Genomic DNA, 21166 nt, shown 5'->3' on the forward strand with positions numbered 1-21166 from the left:
CAGATCATTGGCACGTATAGAAGAGGGTTTGCCTCTTCTGCCATCTGCCAGGACCATTAGGCGGGAGTGACACAATCAGATATTCTATACGTAATTTCCAGTTTCTAGTCCCATATTATCTTACCAAGTAACTTAATATAATTTGGAAGTCGTTGGAAAATGTCAGAAGCTCCATAAATAGGGCATCATCGAAATCGATCGAAACCGAACCTTATTTATTCAGGGTTCTGAACCGAGCTACTTCAAATCTAAAGTTCACGTAATCCCATATTAAAGTCGTCCAATAAAATATACATACAAATACATAAATAATGTATATCATGTATCCTCAGGATTTACTAAAAACAACTTCTTCTTCATTAAATTTTAATAACGTATCTTGATTGTACGAGTATCACGGGATTTGGCATGATTTTGGCAAGAGTACACGTCAATTAGATGCGGCTTTGAAAGTGATCTAGTTTCTTGGGGTATCAACATATTGATATAAGGATATAAGGATTTTATGGTGAATGTTGATTGACAGTCAGAGTTTGGATATCACAATTCGTCAAAATTGATCACTCAAATAAATGTAATCACGATATAAGTATATGCTAAATGGAATATTCGCATTGTCTCAGGTCTGGTGCAGATACTGCACTGAACATTATCTTGGATTGCTATTTATGTTTGAGCGCGAGCTCGTCGATGTGCACTAAATAGAACCTACAGATCTATAGTTATTCAGGTATTCACTATTGTCTATTCTGGAGATAGACAATAGCTGCATCCACTGCGTTTCTTAGAAGAATCAGGTGTTTGTCTTCCAAGAATAGTCTCACGGATAAAGTCCGCAAACATTCAGTTTGAAAATTGGAATTGGTTACATGGAAAAAGAAGAAACACAAATTTTGGCACTGCTCGTGGCCACTCGGTTTATAAATATTGCAATGTGGAGACATTAAGTTACATCGGATAGCAATAAGATTGCAATAAGAGTAAATATACTTTTAATTATGTAATTCCAAACTTCACGAAACTTCTATGTCTGTAGTTGTATTCTGTTTTAAACAAGTTTATTTGTTAGACAAATTAAAAAGCCCCCGACTTTCAATATTCATTTCGCTACAACTTTTGAACGGATCAACCGATTTTGATCAAACATATCTAAGAACCACAAAAAAATTAGCTATCAAATAAAAAATCAAAGGCATCCAAATAGATTCACCCGTTGATGAGTTACAGTGCCACGTGCACATAGACAGACACACTTAGCGATCAAACTTATATATAACACCCCTCTTTTTGCGTCAGGGGTTAAAAATAGTACACTGGAGTGTAAACTAACGACATGTTAAGAAGAAGAATTTTAGTACGTACTCGTACTTACTTTGTATTCATCGAATTTGAGAACGAATTCGAGGATCTCCGCGAACTGTTTCACCAGGGCTTGCTGCTGCTCCAGATGCTGTGTGGGGCTCATGGAGCCTCCCACCAACGAACCCAGCAGACGGGGTACCACCTGGTGACAAAAAATACTCGTTACTTTTGAGGTACATACATTTTTACAGGCTCTTATTTAGTTTCGTCCATCTTGATTTTTGATTGTATGTCACATAAAATCAGCGAGTTACATTTCAATTACTTCCGCTTACAAAGTTGCTTACAAAGTTGAAAACGTGGTCCATTAATCTCAGAAGTTAAATTTACCTCGAACCGCATTCATTTATTTGCAAGCCTGGTTGACATCCCACTTAATTGCTGCTCTGTGGAAACAAGAGCATTGGAAAAGGTCCAATAATGTTACGGATTGCAGGATATTCCTTGGGGACGACATTGATTATTTAATATTGACAGTTGCTTCTTTTGTGACGCAATAACAGACAAGCGTAATGCAATAAACAGTCTCAGCTGCTTATGCGATTGTTAATCTTAACAATGGACCTGCTAATGTCATGTATTATTGCTTTACATATCAAATTAGGTAACAGATCAGAAGTTTAAACGTAAATAACACTCGTAGTTTAGAAAAATAAACACAACACATAATACCTTTGGATATGAATTCAAATTTAAAACTCTTTTTTAAAACTTAGGTAAATAGATCACTAGTGACGTCATAAATTTACTTAAAAATAAGTCTACTGTCGACTTCCAAAGCGCAGGTGGAGAAGAAGCGGCGTAACTTCGCCGCAATCTTTTCGATAAATAATGTAAATATAACGATGATTAAGCAAAATCTGCTAATGTAAAATGTCTTTTACAGTATAGTTTGTGAAATATGAATACCGTGCGCCGTTTTAAAACAATACAAGGAAGCAATCCGCCATTTTGCATCGGCCGGGAAAGCAATTACTTCGGTACTAGCAAGTACAGTTTCCATGTCAGGTTACTCTGGACCTCAATGCGGCGGTAATAACGGCGAATTTAAAATGAATTTGGGTAGGTCGATGTGCTGTTGACTGTACTGACTGTTCCTGTTTATAAAACAAGGTGAATGTTACTGTTGCTACTCGTATTGCTGCCAGAGGTATCATAATTTCCGAAGTTCATATTAAAAGTGTGACAGATAGTAAATATTTTACAGATTTAAACCGTAAAGAAGTTCAATGGGAGGAGGTAAGTAAAGTCAAAGAAAGTTTCCTATATTCGTTTAAAACTAACGATATGGCGACGACGTTAAAATATTCATAAAAAATATTTAGTTCGATATTGGCAGAGAAGGAGTCCCGATAAAAAATTAGGAGACTCAAATTATCTACGTAAAATATTAATATGTTTTTAATAATATTTTTTTTTACATATTTAAAATTCAAAATATAAAACCTTATACAAATATACCGATTTTGTGTAAGGTGTTATATTTTGAATTTTAAATATGTAAAAAAAAAACAATTACAAACAGAATACAAATTAATTTATAGTTTCCAGGTCGCAGGACGTCACACACAAGGAATTGGGGTAAAATAATGGTGACGTCAACACGCTAAAAACGCTTAACATTCCATCAATGTCACCCTATTACATATTATATTAACCAAAACTATTAAGGTAGGAATTTTGAATAAGAGTCTTACGAAATAATGATAAAAAACGACTCCAAGAACGAACTAACAAGAATGGCATTCTAAAAATTTTATATACTAAAATAATGGATAACCAAAAATATTTTTTTCATCTGATCAAATTAGCAGTTATGTCAAACCGAGTATAATTTGACAAACTACCCATTCATTTTCCTGTAAAAGTAAAGACTACTAACTTTTTACCGCGGATACGCTCGCGTGAATTTTCAAGGCGAACCGTACTTTTCGTAATTTTTTCCAGGATGAAAGGTACTTCTGTCTGTGTATTTTTAACTACTTATAACAATGCAAAATTTGAAGAATTCTAATATAACAAACTCACTTTCGCAATTTAAACCTTATTAACCAACGAATCCTGTATAGTTAATAGTTTCATTATAAACTAGGTCATATTACCAAAGTCATATTACCTACCTTCGAAAATACAGTAGGTTTTTTAATAATTCTATTTGCTGGTTTCCAAGATGCATACTGTAGTTTTGAAAATTTTAAAACATTCGCTGCACAATGAATCTAATACAAGCGCAATAAAAAATAATAATAGGCGAATAGGACTTGAAGGAATTAATATATATTGTAAGAGGGGTAAACTAAATAGGGGAGATATTTAACTTAAACCCACGATAAAACAACAGACATTTATTAGGACAAAGAAATTATTTAACAATGTGTAATATGAATGTAAGTTACGAAAAGGGGATACAACAATTTATCAAGATAGGGAGTCTTAGAGTTTTCGCATACAATCGCCCGCTATGCAGTTCGCTAGCGAACCAACACATCAGTCGATCATACGCGGGCAGCCTATGTTGAGCGCACGAACGGGCAAGTAAGTGACCGACCTAAGTCGATGCGAGAACCGTCCCGATTGCACGCCAACGCAGACTGGCGAGCTACGCGCAGAATTTCTATTTATATGCGCGTGGCTACTCGGCGACGTGTGCGGCGGGGCGGTGGTGTCTCACTGGCGGCGCGCTGCTGGTCAACCGGCTCGCTGACGTCATTGAGGCGGGCTTGTTGTGTTACAGTCTCCCCCTCTGGTCCTGTAGGCGGCCCGACACGAGGACCAGTTGCTGTTTCGGCTGTAGTGGCTTGCTTTCTCGGGCGGCCCCGTCTGCGCAAAGGTCTTTCAGGATTAGGTAAAGGAGAGGCTGAGCCTTGATAGGGGCTCAGCGCAGAAGCATGATAAATACCCAGAGGTTTACGTTCTGTTGGTTGAGCGACTTCATAAGAACAGGGCCCATTTTGACGCAGAATGACGTATGGACCATCCCTTCGCGGTGCGAACTTTGCAGATTGGTAGCGCGCTGCGTTGCTCAGGAAGTTGGTAGCCACCATCACCAAGTCACCAGGCTGGTACGCAGGGGCTGGTCGCCGATGTTCATCGGTGAACTTCTTTCTTCGTTCTTCCTGGTTTTCTTGTACTTCTCTGGCTTTTCTTAACACATCTATTAACAGAATTAGTTTAGGTGTTATTTCGGGAACGAAGTTTTCATTTAAAGCTATTTGGCGGACATCGTGAGTGATATCATCTGTTGTTCTTAATTCCCTACCGAAGGTAAGGTATGCGGGTGTATGTCCGGTACTAAGACAGTTTGCCGTGTTCATGGCAAAACGTATGTTAGGAAGTTTCTCTGCCCATGAGCGATGATCATCTTCAACAAGAATTGCAAGCTGTGTCTTTAAATCTCGATTCCGTCTCTCGACTGGGTTTGTCTCTGGATGGTAAACTGGTATGAATGCATGGTTGATATCGAGACAAAAGGTTAGTTTTTGCATTACAGAGCTAACGAATTGTGTTCCATTATCACTAATTAGTCGTCGTGGTATTCCGTAACGCAGGAATATTTCATTTAGCAGCACCGTGGCACAAGCGTCGGCCGTTGCCTGTTCTAAGGCAAATAGTTCCACCCATCGAGTAGCAAAATCTTCAACAATGAAAATCCAAGTCATATTGTCTGTAGTAGGTGGGAGTGGTCCAAATAGGTCGAAAGATAGTGTCTCAAATCTTTGGTTCATAGGAGTGGTTTGTAATAAACCGGCAGGTTTCAGATTGCTTGGTTTATACCGTAAACATTTGATGCAGTTTTTAACATGTTTCTCTATTTCCTTTCTCATTCCTTTCCAGTAATATCTTGCAGATATACGTTGAAAAGTTTTCTCCGCTCCATAATGACCAGCTGTCGGATGGTCGTGGTAATGTTTTAATATAGCCGATGTTTCATGCTGAGGTATGACTAACTGGGCGGTGTCTTTATCATTGTCTTGTAGATAGCGATGTAACATGCCGCTATTCACAAAATATCCCTTGTTAGACCAATATATTCCATCTTCATCTTGTTTGGGTTTTTCAAGCGCGTCCAGGATTTTCTTTAGCTCGGGATCTTTCCGTTGTTCCAGCCTTATATCTGCTCCCGATCGCCGAGGTAAGTCAACAGAGACCACGCAGACCTGCACATTTTCAACTTCTTCAGAGCACGGAGGTCTGGACAGGCTATCGGCGACAACATTGGTTTTTCCTGGCACATATTCTATTTTCAGGTTATAAGGCTGAAGTTGTAAGGCCCATCGTGCCAGTCGCCCTGTAGGAGACTTGATGGACATTAACCATCTCAGAGCTTGATGGTCAGTCGCTACCACCAGCGAAGATCCTTCTATGTAGCCTCTAAATTTTGATATCGCCCATACTACTGCCAATGCTTCTCGTTCAGTAGTAGAATAGTTTCTCTCCGCCTTGGTCAGCAGTCTACTGGCGTATTCTACCGGGTGTTCTTCTGGTCCCTCCCCCTGGACCAGAACAGCCCCAATGGCATAAGCGCTGGCATCTGTTTTCACTACAAAAGGTTTAGTGATATCTGCTTGTTGTAGAATAGGCGCACTTGTTAGACGTTCCTTTAATTCAGTAAAAGCGTTCTCTTGTTCAGCGTTCCATACCCAGGCTGCATCCTTTTTCGTCAGTTGAGTGAGAGGATAAGCAATTTTCGCGAAGTTTGCTACAAATCGGCGATACCATGAACAAGTTTGTAGAAACGACTGCACTTGTCGCACGTTCTTTGGTGGTGGTAATTCTGTTATGGCTGATATTTTTGTCGGGTCAGTGCTTAAGCCATTTTCCGTAATTATATGTCCAAGGTATGTGATTTGGTTCTGACAAAACCGACATTTCTTCCTATTGACGACGACATTATGTTCTTTCAGAAGCTGAAACAGGGCGTTGAGATCTTGCATATGTTGATCAAAGAAGGGTGACAGAAGAATTATGTCATCGAGATAAGCAAGTAAATTTACTCCATCTAATTGTAGTTTTAATCTGTCGATAAACCTTTGAAACGTAGCGGGAGCATTGCGCAATCCGAAAGGCATTCTTTTAAATTCGTAAAGGCCAAACGGAGTCACGAAGGCAGTCTTCTCCTGATCTTCATCTCTTAATTTAATCTGCCAGTATCCCGCCTTTAAATCTAAGGACGACATGTATGGAGTAGGTTTGGCTTCATGCAGCAAATCATCGATTCTGGGTAATGGGTATGCATCTGCTACAGTTACACTATTTAACTGGCGATAATCTACGCACACTCTTACTTCTCCATTCTTCTTGGGGACCATCACAACTGGTGCCGCCCACGGGGATTTTGATGGCGTGATAATACCTTCATCCAGCATTTGCTCGATCTCTTTGCGCAAAATCTCCTTGCGTTGAGCTGATAGTCGATATGGTGCTGTTGCTATTGGTCTGTGATCTCCTGTGTTAATGCTATGCTCGACTAAACTGGCTGGCTGTCCGTTGGGAGTGAAAACGGCTGTATGTTTTTGCAGAAGGTCGTTTAACTTCATGTTTTGGTCTTCAGTAAGACTTCTCATACCTTCTACCCCAACCATAGCAAGGTCAATGCTCGGACCAAACATATTTCTACTACGTGGTGATAATTCTACTTCGGCGTTATTAATATTCATCTGTGCATCTCGAAATAGCGATCCGACGAATCTTGGCGAGTACCCATTGAGTGTAGCAGACGATCTTGGTGGTGTACTCGGAGGAGTAGAGTTGATTAGGAAAAGAGGTCCATATGAGTCAGCCATGGCGGTTTCCTCTTCCGGGATTTTCGTCGGGGATGGAGTCATTATCATGGGGCTCACCATCTTTTCTAATGATGTCATCTCAGCGAGTTTTGACAACACGGATTCAGTTGAGTTCACATCTGCTTCTACGGTAGATACTGCTGCAACATCCTCATCCTCATTTAGGAGGTTATATTTCTTTCCAGGGTTTTCTAAAAAGTGAAATAGTAACTGTGGCAGGTTTAGCACAATGTTTGCATCTTGGATAAAATCAACTCCTAAGAGTGTTCTATTGTCTGCTGACTCGGGAAGTACAATAAAGGTGGTGTCAATGGTGCGCCCTTCCAAAGTTACCGGAACCGTTGCCCGCCGTATCTTTTGTCGCCTTCGCAACCCATCTGCTAGTGTGATGTTGGCTGTTTCGAGCATGAACTTGACGCCGTTCTTCTCTAGCACTCGATGCAGAGTTGTCGATGCAACACTTAATTTAGCTCCGGAGTCTAGATGTGCTCGTCCTTGAATACCACAAATGCTGATATTGACTGTAGGTCGCAGTCTCGATATTGCAACCAGGCTGGGATTTACTGCATAAAATCCGACATCGACGGCTCCAACCTTGTTCTTGTTACAGGTCTGGCAACGACTTCTCACGACTCCTGGTGCACCACATCCGTAACACGTTATTTTATTGAGCGGCTTATTAGAAGAACTAGCTGTCGGTTCTTGCTTAGACGTCGTCGTTTCTGATGAAGTTTCTTTGGTTGCTTCCTTCTTACGGCAGACATTCTCCAAGTGACCATATGATCGGCAATATGTGCATCTAGGCCTCTTCCCTGTTTGCGGTGCAGTAAAATTTGGCTTGCCTCTTGACCGTTCAGAGAGAGTTTCTTCGACCTGCCGAGCTTTCACCAAAAACTCGTCAAATGAGTTGACCGAATCCCTAGGAATACGGTCTCTTATGACAATGTGCAGGGATGTATATAGAAGGTCTAGGCATTGCGATGAAGTAAGGCTTGGCTTCGGCAATTCGGACATAAGGGCTCTCTTCTTGGCAACGAAGAACTCTATGCCTCTTGGGTTCTCCTGCTTCACGCTGACGATTTCCTCATACACCTTATACGCTGGCCGTTTCGGTGCAAACGTTGTGCGAATCAATGCTATAGCCTCTGTCCAAGAGGTAATATCGTCTTTAACTCCAAGCCACCATACAGCGGCCTCTCCTACTAATAGGAGTGTAAGTCCTTCAATGGCGCTTTGGTCAGATATGGACTCGATTTTCTTGTAGGTGCTTATCGTAGAAAGAAAAGCTTCGACTGTAGCAGCATCACGAGTACCATCATAACGGGCAGTGGACGATGCGAAGCTACCACCCTTAGGGCTACTTGTAAGATCATTTCTAGTAGCTAAAACCCCAAGGAGTTCACGGAACTGTCCGTCGGAAAAGCTTACGTTAGCCATATTAGAAATAAGACGAGGACTTCGTCTTGGTAAAATATTATAAAAGTTTTTATCAATTTTGGAAACAAAAGTATCTATGTGGGTAGTTAAATAAATAATGTGTGCAAAATATATTTACACAAAGTAATAAAAGAAAGAAAGTAAATAAGACTAAAAGAAAGTACTTATATCGGAGGAATAGAAAAGAGAAAAAAAAAATTACAATAGGGTAGAGGAAAAAAAGTGACAACAAAGTCAAGCCCCAGTTGGGACGCCAGATGTAAGAGGGGTAAACTAAATAGGGGAGATATTTAACTTAAACCCACGATAAAACAACAGACATTTATTAGGACAAAGAAATTATTTAACAATGTGTAATATGAATGTAAGTTACGAAAAGGGGATACAACAATTTATCAAGATAGGGAGTCTTAGAGTTTTCGCATACAATCGCCCGCTATGCAGTTCGCTAGCGAACCAACACATCAGTCGATCATACGCGGGCAGCCTATGTTGAGCGCACGAACGGGCAAGTAAGTGACCGACCTAAGTCGATGCGAGAACCGTCCCGATTGCACGCCAACGCAGACTGGCGAGCTACGCGCAGAATTTCTATTTATATGCGCGTGGCTACTCGGCGACGTGTGCGGCGGGGCGGTGGTGTCTCACTGGCGGCGCGCTGCTGGTCAACCGGCTCGCTGACGTCATTGAGGCGGGCTTGTTGTGTTACAATATATATATATATATATATATATATATATATATATATATATATATATATATATATATATATATATATATATATATATATATAAACCGTATTATGAAAATGTATTCAGCAGTTCAGCACGACTACAAATTCAGCGAACCGCCACCAGTCGCCACGCGAATGCCACATAATGTTGGGATTTATTTCTTACGATGTTCCTATACTTAAATTTTATGGTCATTGCGCTACACTGGTACATTATGGTCTATTGGATAAGAAATATTACTGTACTGATATTAGTTGCAGTGATATTTCTTCCCCGTACTGATATAATATTTATTATTATGATACCATAATAATAAATATTATTATTTAATTAAAAGCATAAAGTGTATAATTAAAAACAGAAACTGTCTATTCGACTGAAGGAAAAAAAAATTCAAAAGCCGCAATTTTGGATCTTAAAAAAGCTGTTTCTGCCGTCATAGGTACAGACATCGACTCGTCGTCTCCAAATTTCAAGATACTAATAAAAAACAAATTCATTTCACGGATTAATTATTTCAATTTTTTGACGATGTGATTACTTTTAACAAAAGACTTTGGGTACTCTTTGTGGGCCAATATAATCTATCTGAAGGCTTGCGACCCTATTCCAGATTGCCATAAAACCTGTCCGAGAATAAACTGGACAATTTCAAAATACCTAACTGGTGTATGTTTTCATTTTTTAAATTATGTTGTGACTTGTGGCTTGTTGTTATGAGGTTACGATTAGCGGCTTTCCGTGTCGCGGGGAATTTTTATTTATCGCTAAGTTAATCTATTCTGAATGGAAGGAAATTAAATATAGCGACTTATACTCGCGTGAATATTATTTCTCATTTGATTGTAATAAAAAACGCACGTAGGTAAGCGTAAAAAATGTACTCGTCTCTTTTTTATCTTACTGCTTTCTCTGTATGAGTTTTCTTTGTGTAATAAAGACTACAAACAAAACAAAAAAACCAGAATCTCGAAAAAATCATTAAATGTCTAAAATTGATTTAAGTCTTATTCGTAAAAGCCTGAAAACGCCAAAAATAATGTTCGGTGTGATCTAAAATTAAATTTGATCGTCACCAAAACTAAATATAAAAAGGTTCTAAGTACTTATGAAATAAAATTTCGTATAATTCGGTGAATCATACAAATTGTGAAGTCAGAAACCTGTGAATCACAGGATGAAACGTTCCGTCTGTTCGTAGGTATCTTTTTGTGTTGGAGTTTATTTGATGAACGTAGGTACTTCAACGACGGATGATGTAACTGTAACTATAACAAAAATTACAAAAATATGTATGTGTGTTTTGCTTTTAACTCTACAGTGATTATTTCATTTACTTATTTAGTCAACTTGAACCCACTTGCTTCATGAAAAAAAAAAGTCAACAAAGGAAACCAATATAGGTAATATTAACAAATCGTTACTAGAAGATTACGAATTTGTCAGCGCAACAATGGAATCTATTTATAGTAGTCTATCATTGTGAGGGATCAGTAACTCGCTGCTAGGAACACAACGGATGGAGTATTTATTATGTATAATCATTAAGATATGACAAACTTTTATTTAATTTCATCTGTCCCGATGTTTTGTTTGTCTATAATTATAACTTGCAAATATTTATGATAAGCATGACCTGATACTTAGGGTCGGCTCCCTACGAGGGAACCCCTCAACAGTTTACTGCACGGACATAATATTTTTGTCAAATTGACAACAATAAAAGCTTGTGTCAAGAATGTCATTTTTGTAAAAAACTTATTACAAAAATCTTTACCTGGTTTCTACTTGACTCATAATTTCACCGATTGTGTGGCTGTCTCATTGAAATTGTGGACGAATTGAAATACTTCTTGCAGGGGTGACCTTGGCAAGGCAAAGTTAAGCAGACGAGGGCTGAACTCACGGTTTGTTCACACTTTTCTCGAGATCGTTAACCCAGAGTCTGTATTGATTTTGTAGATTAGTATTTCTTCTCGAGTTTTTAAGCACGCTCAATACCTATACATATTTCACTTGCTCACTTTTATTTATTAAATAATAAATAAAGTCATAAATCTTATCATAACTTTATGAAGTTTTAGTTTTTACTAAAGCCTCGGTTTTTGGATTTAACATATCCATAATAGTGTCCGATTCTACTCAAATATTGTACATTTCTGTGCAGAAAATAGGTAACTGATTGTTCCTTTGGCATTGTATCTTCTTTCGGACAACCAAACCATATACTCGATATGTATGTAGTGCCAATAAAATCTTAAAAGTTAATCCATTTACGAAACAGCCTCCTCATAAGGCGCGGGACATACTAGGCGTTAATTTATGAGCCGCATGTAGCCATGTAGCATGTAACTTCGACCGTTAACTTGTTAGTGCCTTGTTTAATGTTTGAATCAACTGTATAATATACACAGACCGAAGAGATTATTACATACAACTGTGAAATGTACATATCCTGATGATACTTTCATCAAATCTAATCGGTTTAAACTGTGGTATAGGTAGTATGTTAAACGTAATACTAAAAATCAAATGCTATTTTAGTTGTTTTCGACTAGTAAGACTTAAGAGAACAATAAAAAAATTACAGTCGTATATTAATTGTACATCTGAAGTTGTCGTAAACAACGCAACGTACCATTTTGGTCAGAGTTACAGTACCTACTTATCACATCTTTATTCATTACTCGTTTAGTTGACCGCTGTCAAAACATGATGGTCAGAACTACAGATACATATAAAATAACATTATATTTAACACCTTCCGCGGTGCGTAGCGTTGGTCAATATATGGCAGTTTATAGTGGACGATAAACTTAATATACAATTAAGAGCTCACGCGATCAGTTCTAATTAAATTAGTGGCGGTTATCGTTCAATTGCGAGATTTGAGTTGGAAATTAGACAGATGCTAGCAAGTGTCCCGCTTCGTATTTATTTATAGTATGGCACGACTTGACGAAAGATGATATTACAATGTATTATGTGCTCATCGACATGTTCACTTACTCAGGAATACTTTGAAGGATATTCAGGCAGGCGGATATATAAATAGTATTAGTGTATTCTCTATCGAGTACTATCTATCGTTTCTAATATATTCTCACGACCATAACACCGAAGCGCAGCTAGTTATAGCCTACCTTTCGACTTGTTGCTTGACTTAACTGAATAAGATAATAAAATAGAATTGTCGAGACTTTGTCTCCACAGAAACAGCTATCTCACCAAGGACAACGAACTCCCAGCGTCAAACTTTATCTCGTGCTATCAAATTTAAAATTTATAGGACACGAGCATATTAACAAAAGAAAATATTCCATTTCATCACAGATTTTTATAGGTTTTACATCATTTTAGTGACTCGGTACAATCTGTAGTAAAAGTTACAGTTTGTCTATCATTCATTTCTAATTAAATCGATAAACAAACCGGAAACATGTCTTTTCTCTCGCATTCGTTTCAAGTGCCTGGACAAAAGAGCTGATCTCGGTATTTTTGTGAAATGTTTCAGTGGAAATATTTAAAAAAAAGAACATTTTTTGTAGACCTAGCTTGATCCATTTTTGCCGTTTCTTGCCTGCGTTTCTTATTCGTTTATGTAAGCAAGCACCTTTCAAATCTCAATGAAATTGTTAGTTGTTTTGCAAAACGCGACTACTAATATTATAAATTCTAAAGTATAAGTTGTTTGTTACCTCTTCACGCTCTATCTACTCAACCAATCTTGTTGAAATTTTGCATACATGTAGTTTGATATTTGGAGAAAGACATAGGGGAAAGACATAGGATACCTTAACTATTCCCGTGGGAAATTTACGCAGTGAAGCCGCGGGCACAAAGCTAATAGTTTATAAAATAACTGCTTGAAAAATGTTTCATAAGCGCCGGATATTAACTAATCAAGCAGATAATCGCTGCAATTTTATCACACTTGTATCTTTTGTTGAGTACAATCAGACTTTATTAGGAAGCGGTAAAATAGGGGTTATTAAATTAACTACTACTGATATATCGCATGTGTTAGCAATTACTGCTATAAGTTTAATTATATACTTGATATCTGAGGAGGAAAGACAACAGAAAGTGCATTCTTCCGCGAGTGCAATGTCCTGCATGCACCATTAAGTTTTGCTCCACGGTGCATCTTATACCGTATGGCTAGTTTACACGAGTTAAGTTGCTAGATTGATGTTATATCCACATACATTTACCCAAATCCTTATATTTTCTTCGGCGGACCGAAGGTTCTTGGAGAAAAAATATGCTAACCTTTTTCGTTACATAAGTTACCTGGAATAAATCCCAAAGGAAACTCTTCTATCTAACAAATATTAAACCACCCGAAATTCGCTAATTAATTATTATCTTAATGAGCGACCTCGAGGAGTCACCTCACTCCAGAAACTTCCACTTGTTAGTTCATCACTATACACCGGCCTCTCCCGAGACAATTCAAATTCAGACATTGGCCTCTCCCGAGACAATTCACATTCACATTACACAGTTCATCTCCATCTCCATGTTAGACGACCTCGGTGACGCATTGGTAAAGTTCTTGCCACTGAACCGAGAGGTCCCGGGTTCGATCCCCAGTCGGGTCATGATCGAAAATGACCTTTTTCTGATTGACCCGGGTCTTGGATGTTTATCTATATTATGTACTTGTTATAAAATATAGTATCCCATAACACAAGTCTCGAACTTACTTTGGGGCTAGCTCAATCTGTGTGATTTGTCCTAATATATTTATTTATTATTTATCTACCTGCTGCCACGTCCTGCTAAGTGACACCTCCTTCGTATTCTTCTGAATATTAAAAATATTTATATTATATATTCATATTTTTTCTCCTTCGTATTCTTCTGAATATTAAAAAGGCTGACAATAAAGGAATTCGATGAAACTACAATTTTTCTTCATCGAAAATTAGAGAACGACTAGGTAAATAAATAGTTTGTTTTCGTAGCGTTGTGCAGTTGCATTAGAATGTTCGCGCCTAGTACTTGACTGTTTCCTGTATTCCAATTTAAAGTAAACAAAACGGTGTTCTGTTTTTAAACGGCCAGTATTTACAGGTAGGTAGGTAGGCCAACGATTGTTTCCGTTATCCGACTATCCCGATACAACACCACATGTTTGAGCTTGGCGACTATAGTCGAATGATTACAAAGTCGCCCTCCGCCGCTGACTGTTTCTAAGCTTTTCTCTTTTAAACCATCCTGTGAAAATCCAGGTCAAGTCGCTAGTTATGTTTACAATCAAAGTATATTAATGTTAACTTGGTATAATAACGTATATAAATAACTTAAGTGCCGGTAAGTATTTAATTTAATGTTATTTTAAATAGAATTTAAGACTAGGGAACCCCTAGGCATAGTATAAGGTTTTATCGCAATAAAAATATGAAATTGGGTTACCACGATAATAGTTGGTGGTACCTTACCTACAATCTCATTATTTCCCATTGAGGACATTACATGCTGTTGATTATAAATAGTTATTTAGTTTGGATGAATTTACAGTTAATTTATAAAATAATTGTTTACTTTAAGCACGGTAGTTATATACGCGTTCTTTCTTTATTTCACTGCTTTCTTTGTATTTTGTGTTTTTATTCAATAAAGAGTTTACAAATAAACAAACAAATATAATAACCATGACGTTTGTTATAACTTACTATTAACAACGTTATTTCATGTGCTATTTTAATTTATTCCTACGAACACTACTCGTATCATCTGTCCACAAGAAATAGATGACCTCATTAATTTGCCACTTCGATCATCATGTCTTTTCACTTCGATCCCTATGTTGTCTGTGTTGTTCGTATAAATATTCAATCAAATATAATTGTTGTATGCATGTCTGCAATCTTGTACTGTTGAAATGTTTAAAAAAAATGGGAGATGTAATTTTTTGAATACTTTTGGTTCATGATATTCTGCATGATATTGGTAAAAATAATTACATTTATTGTGAAAGTGTAGAAGAGGCAGCCAGATTTTTGCGTTTATATTAGAATGAAAGTAACAATGTTACCTGCGATAATGTAACGATTACACGCGATAGTGGGATATAGAACCTATAATAACTACATCACATTTAAATAGATATTATAGAACATACATGAATTTTAACAAAACATCGTCGTTACTATACTAGCCAGAGCATTCCCGGCCTGGATTTCCATAACTGAGCACGCGGAGAAATCAGGTCAATTGGTTAGACATTCAGCGCGAATCTACGCGAAATGCAGATTAGTTTATAATAGAGACTATCCTGAAGCGAATTGGAGTTGCATTGCGAGAATTCTTCAATTTATAATACTCTCGCTGCAGGCTTATTTCTTATTCATGTTATAGAAATTGTCTGAAATTTTTGTAGATCTATAACACCTATAGGATTGTGTTGTTATAAGCTTTTATTTAACTCGCAATGTATGTATTACGTGTATGTATGTTTAACTATGTTTGTTTCGGTGGAATTTTATAACTTAAATCTAAAACGGATTGAGCTGAAATTTTGTAATAAACGTTTAGACGACAATACATTATTATGATATGTATGACCCACAAATATCTATTTATATGAACTATATAAATCTGTGGTATGACCAGATGGTGTACCCAGGATGGGCTATCGATGAGTAAAAACTTCAACGGTTTACTGCACGGCAATTATTACTACATGCCGGATGCAATAAGATCTCGCTGAACAATAAAAACTTGGATAAAAATAACATTTTTGTAACACATTTATTAGAATGATCATTGGTCTCTAGTTAAATAATATCGAACCGCCAGCAATATCTCTCAACAGAACCACGTCACAGTCACAATAATTGAGAGATAACTATACCATCCCACGTTTATCTCGATACGTGTCACAATCATCCAATCAAACACTCACTCAGCACGAGAATTTAAATAACATTGCATCCTTTGTAATGCGTCTATCATATGAGCAAATTCCTGGTTTCATCCTTAGTCATAAAGCATGGAGCCCAAGGTACGCTTTCCCACTTTTTCTTCTCGACTTCGATCGGCATACTTAATTCTCAGAATATTCGGTACGAAAATTGACTTTAATATCATCAAGTCACCACTTCTTGGGCTTCCTTCTTCTGCCAGGGACAGGCTGTCTGGCTATGCCCAGACAGTTGTTCCCTACGTAATATTTATTCTTTGTAATGGCCCATTGTTTAGGATCATTGCATCTTGATCTAACACCTCCGAATTGACTTCGGTTGATATAATGATAAGTGATTTTTGAAGCCAGTCAGAATCGAAACCTCTTAGCTTAATATCTCTTTCTCCTTCCAACATTGCGGATGGAACATCCATGAACTATGTTGTCCTATAATTCTGTCGTTCATGACCGAAAATATTTTTCCATGGGTTTTCTCACGGAACAATTTTGATATGAGAGTTTTGACTTGTCAAAGTATCATCTTAGTTCATAATTATAGCATTACCTATTCTCCCAACCGCAGCTAGAACAACAAGCTATTATATATAATCTCAAGCCTCGATCAAACATCATTGCTATACAAACAAAAGCGAATAAACTTCATACAAATTGGGAACAGACCATATACGTTTGGTCGCTGACGCATTCTATCGCGTTTATATTGTCGGAGGCAGACAGCGTGAAGCATTCAAAATTGCTGCAGAATTACGTGGTACTTTGATTGAGAACCGCTTATGGCGCGAAAGGTACTTATGATTTTTATATTGTATAGTGGGTGAACCAAGCATGCGAGTTCTGAATATTACATATAGGCATACGTAATGTTCAGCAAACATCGAAGCCCATGGACACCAGTAACCAGCAGGCCTACCATCAACTTTTACAGCACTATTCCAATGCAATTCAGTTCAATTTACGAACCTAAAATGAATCGCATTCATTTTAGGTTCGTAAATAATAAATGATGCAGTTCAGTTTAGGTCGTAAAGTGGATCGCGTTTAGAGATGATAGTAAGCCCCCAGGTACGAGTTACTGATGCATTGCCGATTTGTTTTGGCACGGGTTGTTTTTCTTCCTACGTATATGGTAAGGTATAACTAGATATTGCCCGGGGCTTCGCTCCCGTGGGAATTTTGAGATAAAATATAGCCTATAGCAATATTGGATAATGTACCTTTCTAATGGTGAAAGATTTTTAAAATCGGTTCGGTAGTTTCGGAGATTACCCGCCTCAAACATACAAACTCACAAAGTCACAAACGCTTACCTCTTTATAATAATAGTTGGAAATACAGATGACAATATGATCATAAAATGTGCTGATATGAAGAATATGGCTGCATATCGCGTGTTATCGGCTTTGAGATACGGTATTTTGATATGCATGATTAATTATTCCCTAGGAAATAAGTTTCACGCCTTATTCGGTTATATGGACGATACATTTATAAGTAACGGGTATGTGATTCTGTTATAAAAATATTAGACCGGCACTAGAGACAGCAAATTAATCAGTATTCGAAGAAATCACTGTAAAATACATATATGATGTTACTATAAGTTTTGCTTTACATAAAGTACATTATTCTGCATTCTTGGATGAAAATGGGTTTGTTTCTTTAGCTCATAAATTATGCATATTAACGGAACTTAGTGTTGGTACGAACTTTTAAGTAAGTACGTTAAACGTTGACGTCAATCTGAAGTAAGACAAAAGAAGAAACAAAGACGAAACGTGAAGAAGACCTAGTGAAGTGGAAGACGTGAAGTAGAAGAACGGATACTTTCTTATTCAAACACGGGAGATTGTGTGTGTTAATTGTAGTAGGTACAGGGTCGCATACAAAACTGGTTAAGGGCAGCTGTAAGTACACCTGTATATTCCTGATATAAAAGGGTATAAAGTAACAGGTGTGCATCCAAATGTCTGTAATTGTAGTGACTGCTTCCAGTTCCAGTCCGGCGAGGTCTTTCATGCTTTGTGAGGTGTTCGAAATGAGCGACATTCCACGATGTCAAGACAAATGCAAGATGCATGCATGTCATGGCTAAGCATATATTCATATTCCTTTTATGTTTGCGCACCTGTCGATGGAGTAAAACTTGAATGTTATAAGTTTGATGAATAGCCTGTGTATTTGCCCGTTTTATTAACGTAATATAATGTATGTGAATAAGTTTATTAATTAAAATTTTAGGGTGGATTTCCAAGATAAAAACTGCCCTATAACGTAACGAAGCACAACATTTAAAAAAACAAATAAATAAAAAATTGTTTAAGTAATGTAATCTGAGGGAAGCAGTTATTTTGAAATTATAGATCTATTTGGGTACCTAAGTTTATCGATGTTTCTTAGAAACAAGTGCTTAACCGCTAGTAAACAATACAGGTTTCCCCACGATGGTTTCCTTCACCAGAAGTAAGCCACCAGCATTTAAAAACTACAAATATACCACTTTGTCATTTGGTTCTTAAGCATTACACTAGGTCCAAAATTCAAATTTGAGACAATGACGACCTCTGCTGTCTGTATCTAGACATCTTACAGGTGACCGAGACCGTGACAATGAATGACTTTGCAAATAACTTTTTAAATCAGGAATCAGGAGTATCTTGACGATCATTCCTTACTTCCATTTTCTTGAAAGATTATTTGACTTATATTTCGTGTATTTCTTATGCGAGTGTGTTAGGTACCTTAGTTATATAGAGAACAGTTACGTTTTTATCCGTTACGGGATAGACAGAACCAAGAGTAGTGAGAAAAATCGCGATAGCGCACTAATTGATGGAATTTAGGTTCAGTAGCCCTTTTCTCGATTGACTTTTACGCGATACGTGATTCTGTAAATAGACTCGTGTTTTTTTAATACACATGCATGACTTGATACGAACGATCTCAGAAAAGGGCAGAAGGTGCAACCTTTGTGTTCAAGGTGTGTACACACGCCAGCGCACACCCCCGTTAGGGTTTATTAATAAAAATACTGATTTACTGCGACCTTCGTCATCTAATTCAAGAGATGTAGGTACAATAAATTATATTCTATAACAACACCACATATATTTTTATAAGTTTATAATAATCTTGCATTGTCTGTAATTCTGTATCAGGGTAACTTTGTTTGATGGGGGATGGAAGTTTGCAATTCTATTTTGAAGCAGATATTTTCTACCAATGTTTTACTGAGTTTTTCATCCAAATGTGAGGCAATCATAGGTGCACCATAAAGTCACACATAACAAACCTATTACATGTGACGGAATCACCTCAATGGTTTACTGCGCGGAGGTGATATTTTAAATATTCTGGGTGAAGTAGAAGAAAATAATTAGCTTAGGCATTATAAGGTTTAATAGTGGGTAAAACTATATTTGGCTATCTAGCTAATTAGTGATGAATAGTCAACAAAACACATTTGATGCTTATTGTGATAACAGGCATTAAATTGCCAAGTAGTTATTTTAAAAATCAATATGATTGAATACAGATTTAATTATTGATGGAGAGATTTTCTGGGTCTATCAAGAGATTGGCTACATGTCAAAAAGGCTTTGTTTTTGATGATCTCTGTGGCTTAATGTTCATCATAGCAGACATTTATATTGCCTCCAATGTAATAGTCTGGCATGATGCCCATTAAGCTGACATAATATGGTGACTGAACATCAAACTTGGGACTCCCAGGTTTGATCTCCAGTCAGGTTAAGATGGAAAAATACCTAGTACCTATTGTTAAGTTAGTATCCCATAACACAAGTCTAGGCCTCACTTTGGGCCCAGTTAATCTGTGTGATTTATAACTATATTTATTTAATTCTATTTGTGAATCTATGTAACTTATTTGAATATAAGGAGACAAGACATACACATAACATAGACATACTTATGAGTTTGTAAGAAACCATTTTATTTCCTACTAATATAATTTATTTGTTGTTCAAAACTAAAAAAATATTTTTCATATACCTAACTACTGAATACTACTTTTGTATTCTGTGCTTCTAGCATACATATGAATATTAAATATATATTTATTTAAAAACATAATACGCCAGAAATAAAATAAAGGTTGAAACAAAGTGACTCACTCTTTGCAGCTGAAGGGAGTGGTTGTAGCACCTCAGTAGCTTGTCAACCAGAGGCTTCACTGCGCGCCAAGCACGCTCCTGAGGAATCCCCGACGGATCCGTTATAGCCTCCCTTATCTCCTTCCCTGCTCCTTTATAACACTGAATCTCTTCTAATATCCTTTCCGAATCCAATAATACCCTCTGCACTTCCTCGTAAATCTCGCGCTCTGTATCCGTCGGTGCTGCATTCTCAAAGTCCAGGAATATATCGTAACGAGGGGAAGAACAACAGTTCGAATCGTCGCGGGCTAAAAGACTCAGCAATTTACCCATTTTTAATATTTATACCAAGATTATTCTAAACTTATCGATAGCACACACTGCATTGCCTGGGATAGTCTGAATGAAATATACGGTATAATGTTCTTTTATGTACGTCTATGAAATAAAGTCAGGAACACGCACAAATTTTATATATTTTTGAAAAGATATAGATTATAAAATACGCCCAACAAAATAATTCACTCACAAAAAACAGCACCTTCCCGACTACGGCAGACGTAGAACTGTCATGTTCTAGTGATGCGTAGCGCACAATGCGGTTCGGTTACGTACCAATAAAATCAAATCGATCGATTTAAAAGGAGAGTGTGTAATGTAATCTAGTCTTTACTAGATGACTACCTTATAATGAATGTTTGTATATATATATGCCATGCCATCACCATGCTACGGTATTGAATGCACTACGTAAGTAATATTTTTTTACTAACCATTTCAGTTAATCCAAAAATTTTATAT

General features: G+C 37.3%; 1 protein-coding gene across 1 annotated transcript in view; it reads right to left on the reverse strand.

Moving 5' to 3' along the window:
* The window catches only part of LOC128673197 (uncharacterized protein), a 33866-nt gene extending 12930 nt beyond the window's left edge, over positions 1-20936 (reverse strand). Inside the window, exons 1-2 of the mRNA XM_053750874.1 lie at positions 20384-20936; positions 1373-1504 (exon numbers count right to left, since the gene is read on the reverse strand). Of these exons, the coding sequence (XP_053606849.1) occupies positions 1373-1504; positions 20384-20698 (447 nt within the window). The 5' untranslated portion in view covers positions 20699-20936. The remainder of the gene's footprint in view (positions 1-1372; positions 1505-20383) is intronic.
* Positions 20937-21166: the final 230 nt, after the last annotated feature.

The sequence above is a fragment of the Plodia interpunctella genome, chromosome 10 (genome assembly GCF_027563975.2).
Source record: "Plodia interpunctella isolate USDA-ARS_2022_Savannah chromosome 10, ilPloInte3.2, whole genome shotgun sequence".
In the NCBI taxonomy this organism is placed as follows: domain Eukaryota; kingdom Metazoa; phylum Arthropoda; class Insecta; order Lepidoptera; family Pyralidae; genus Plodia; species Plodia interpunctella.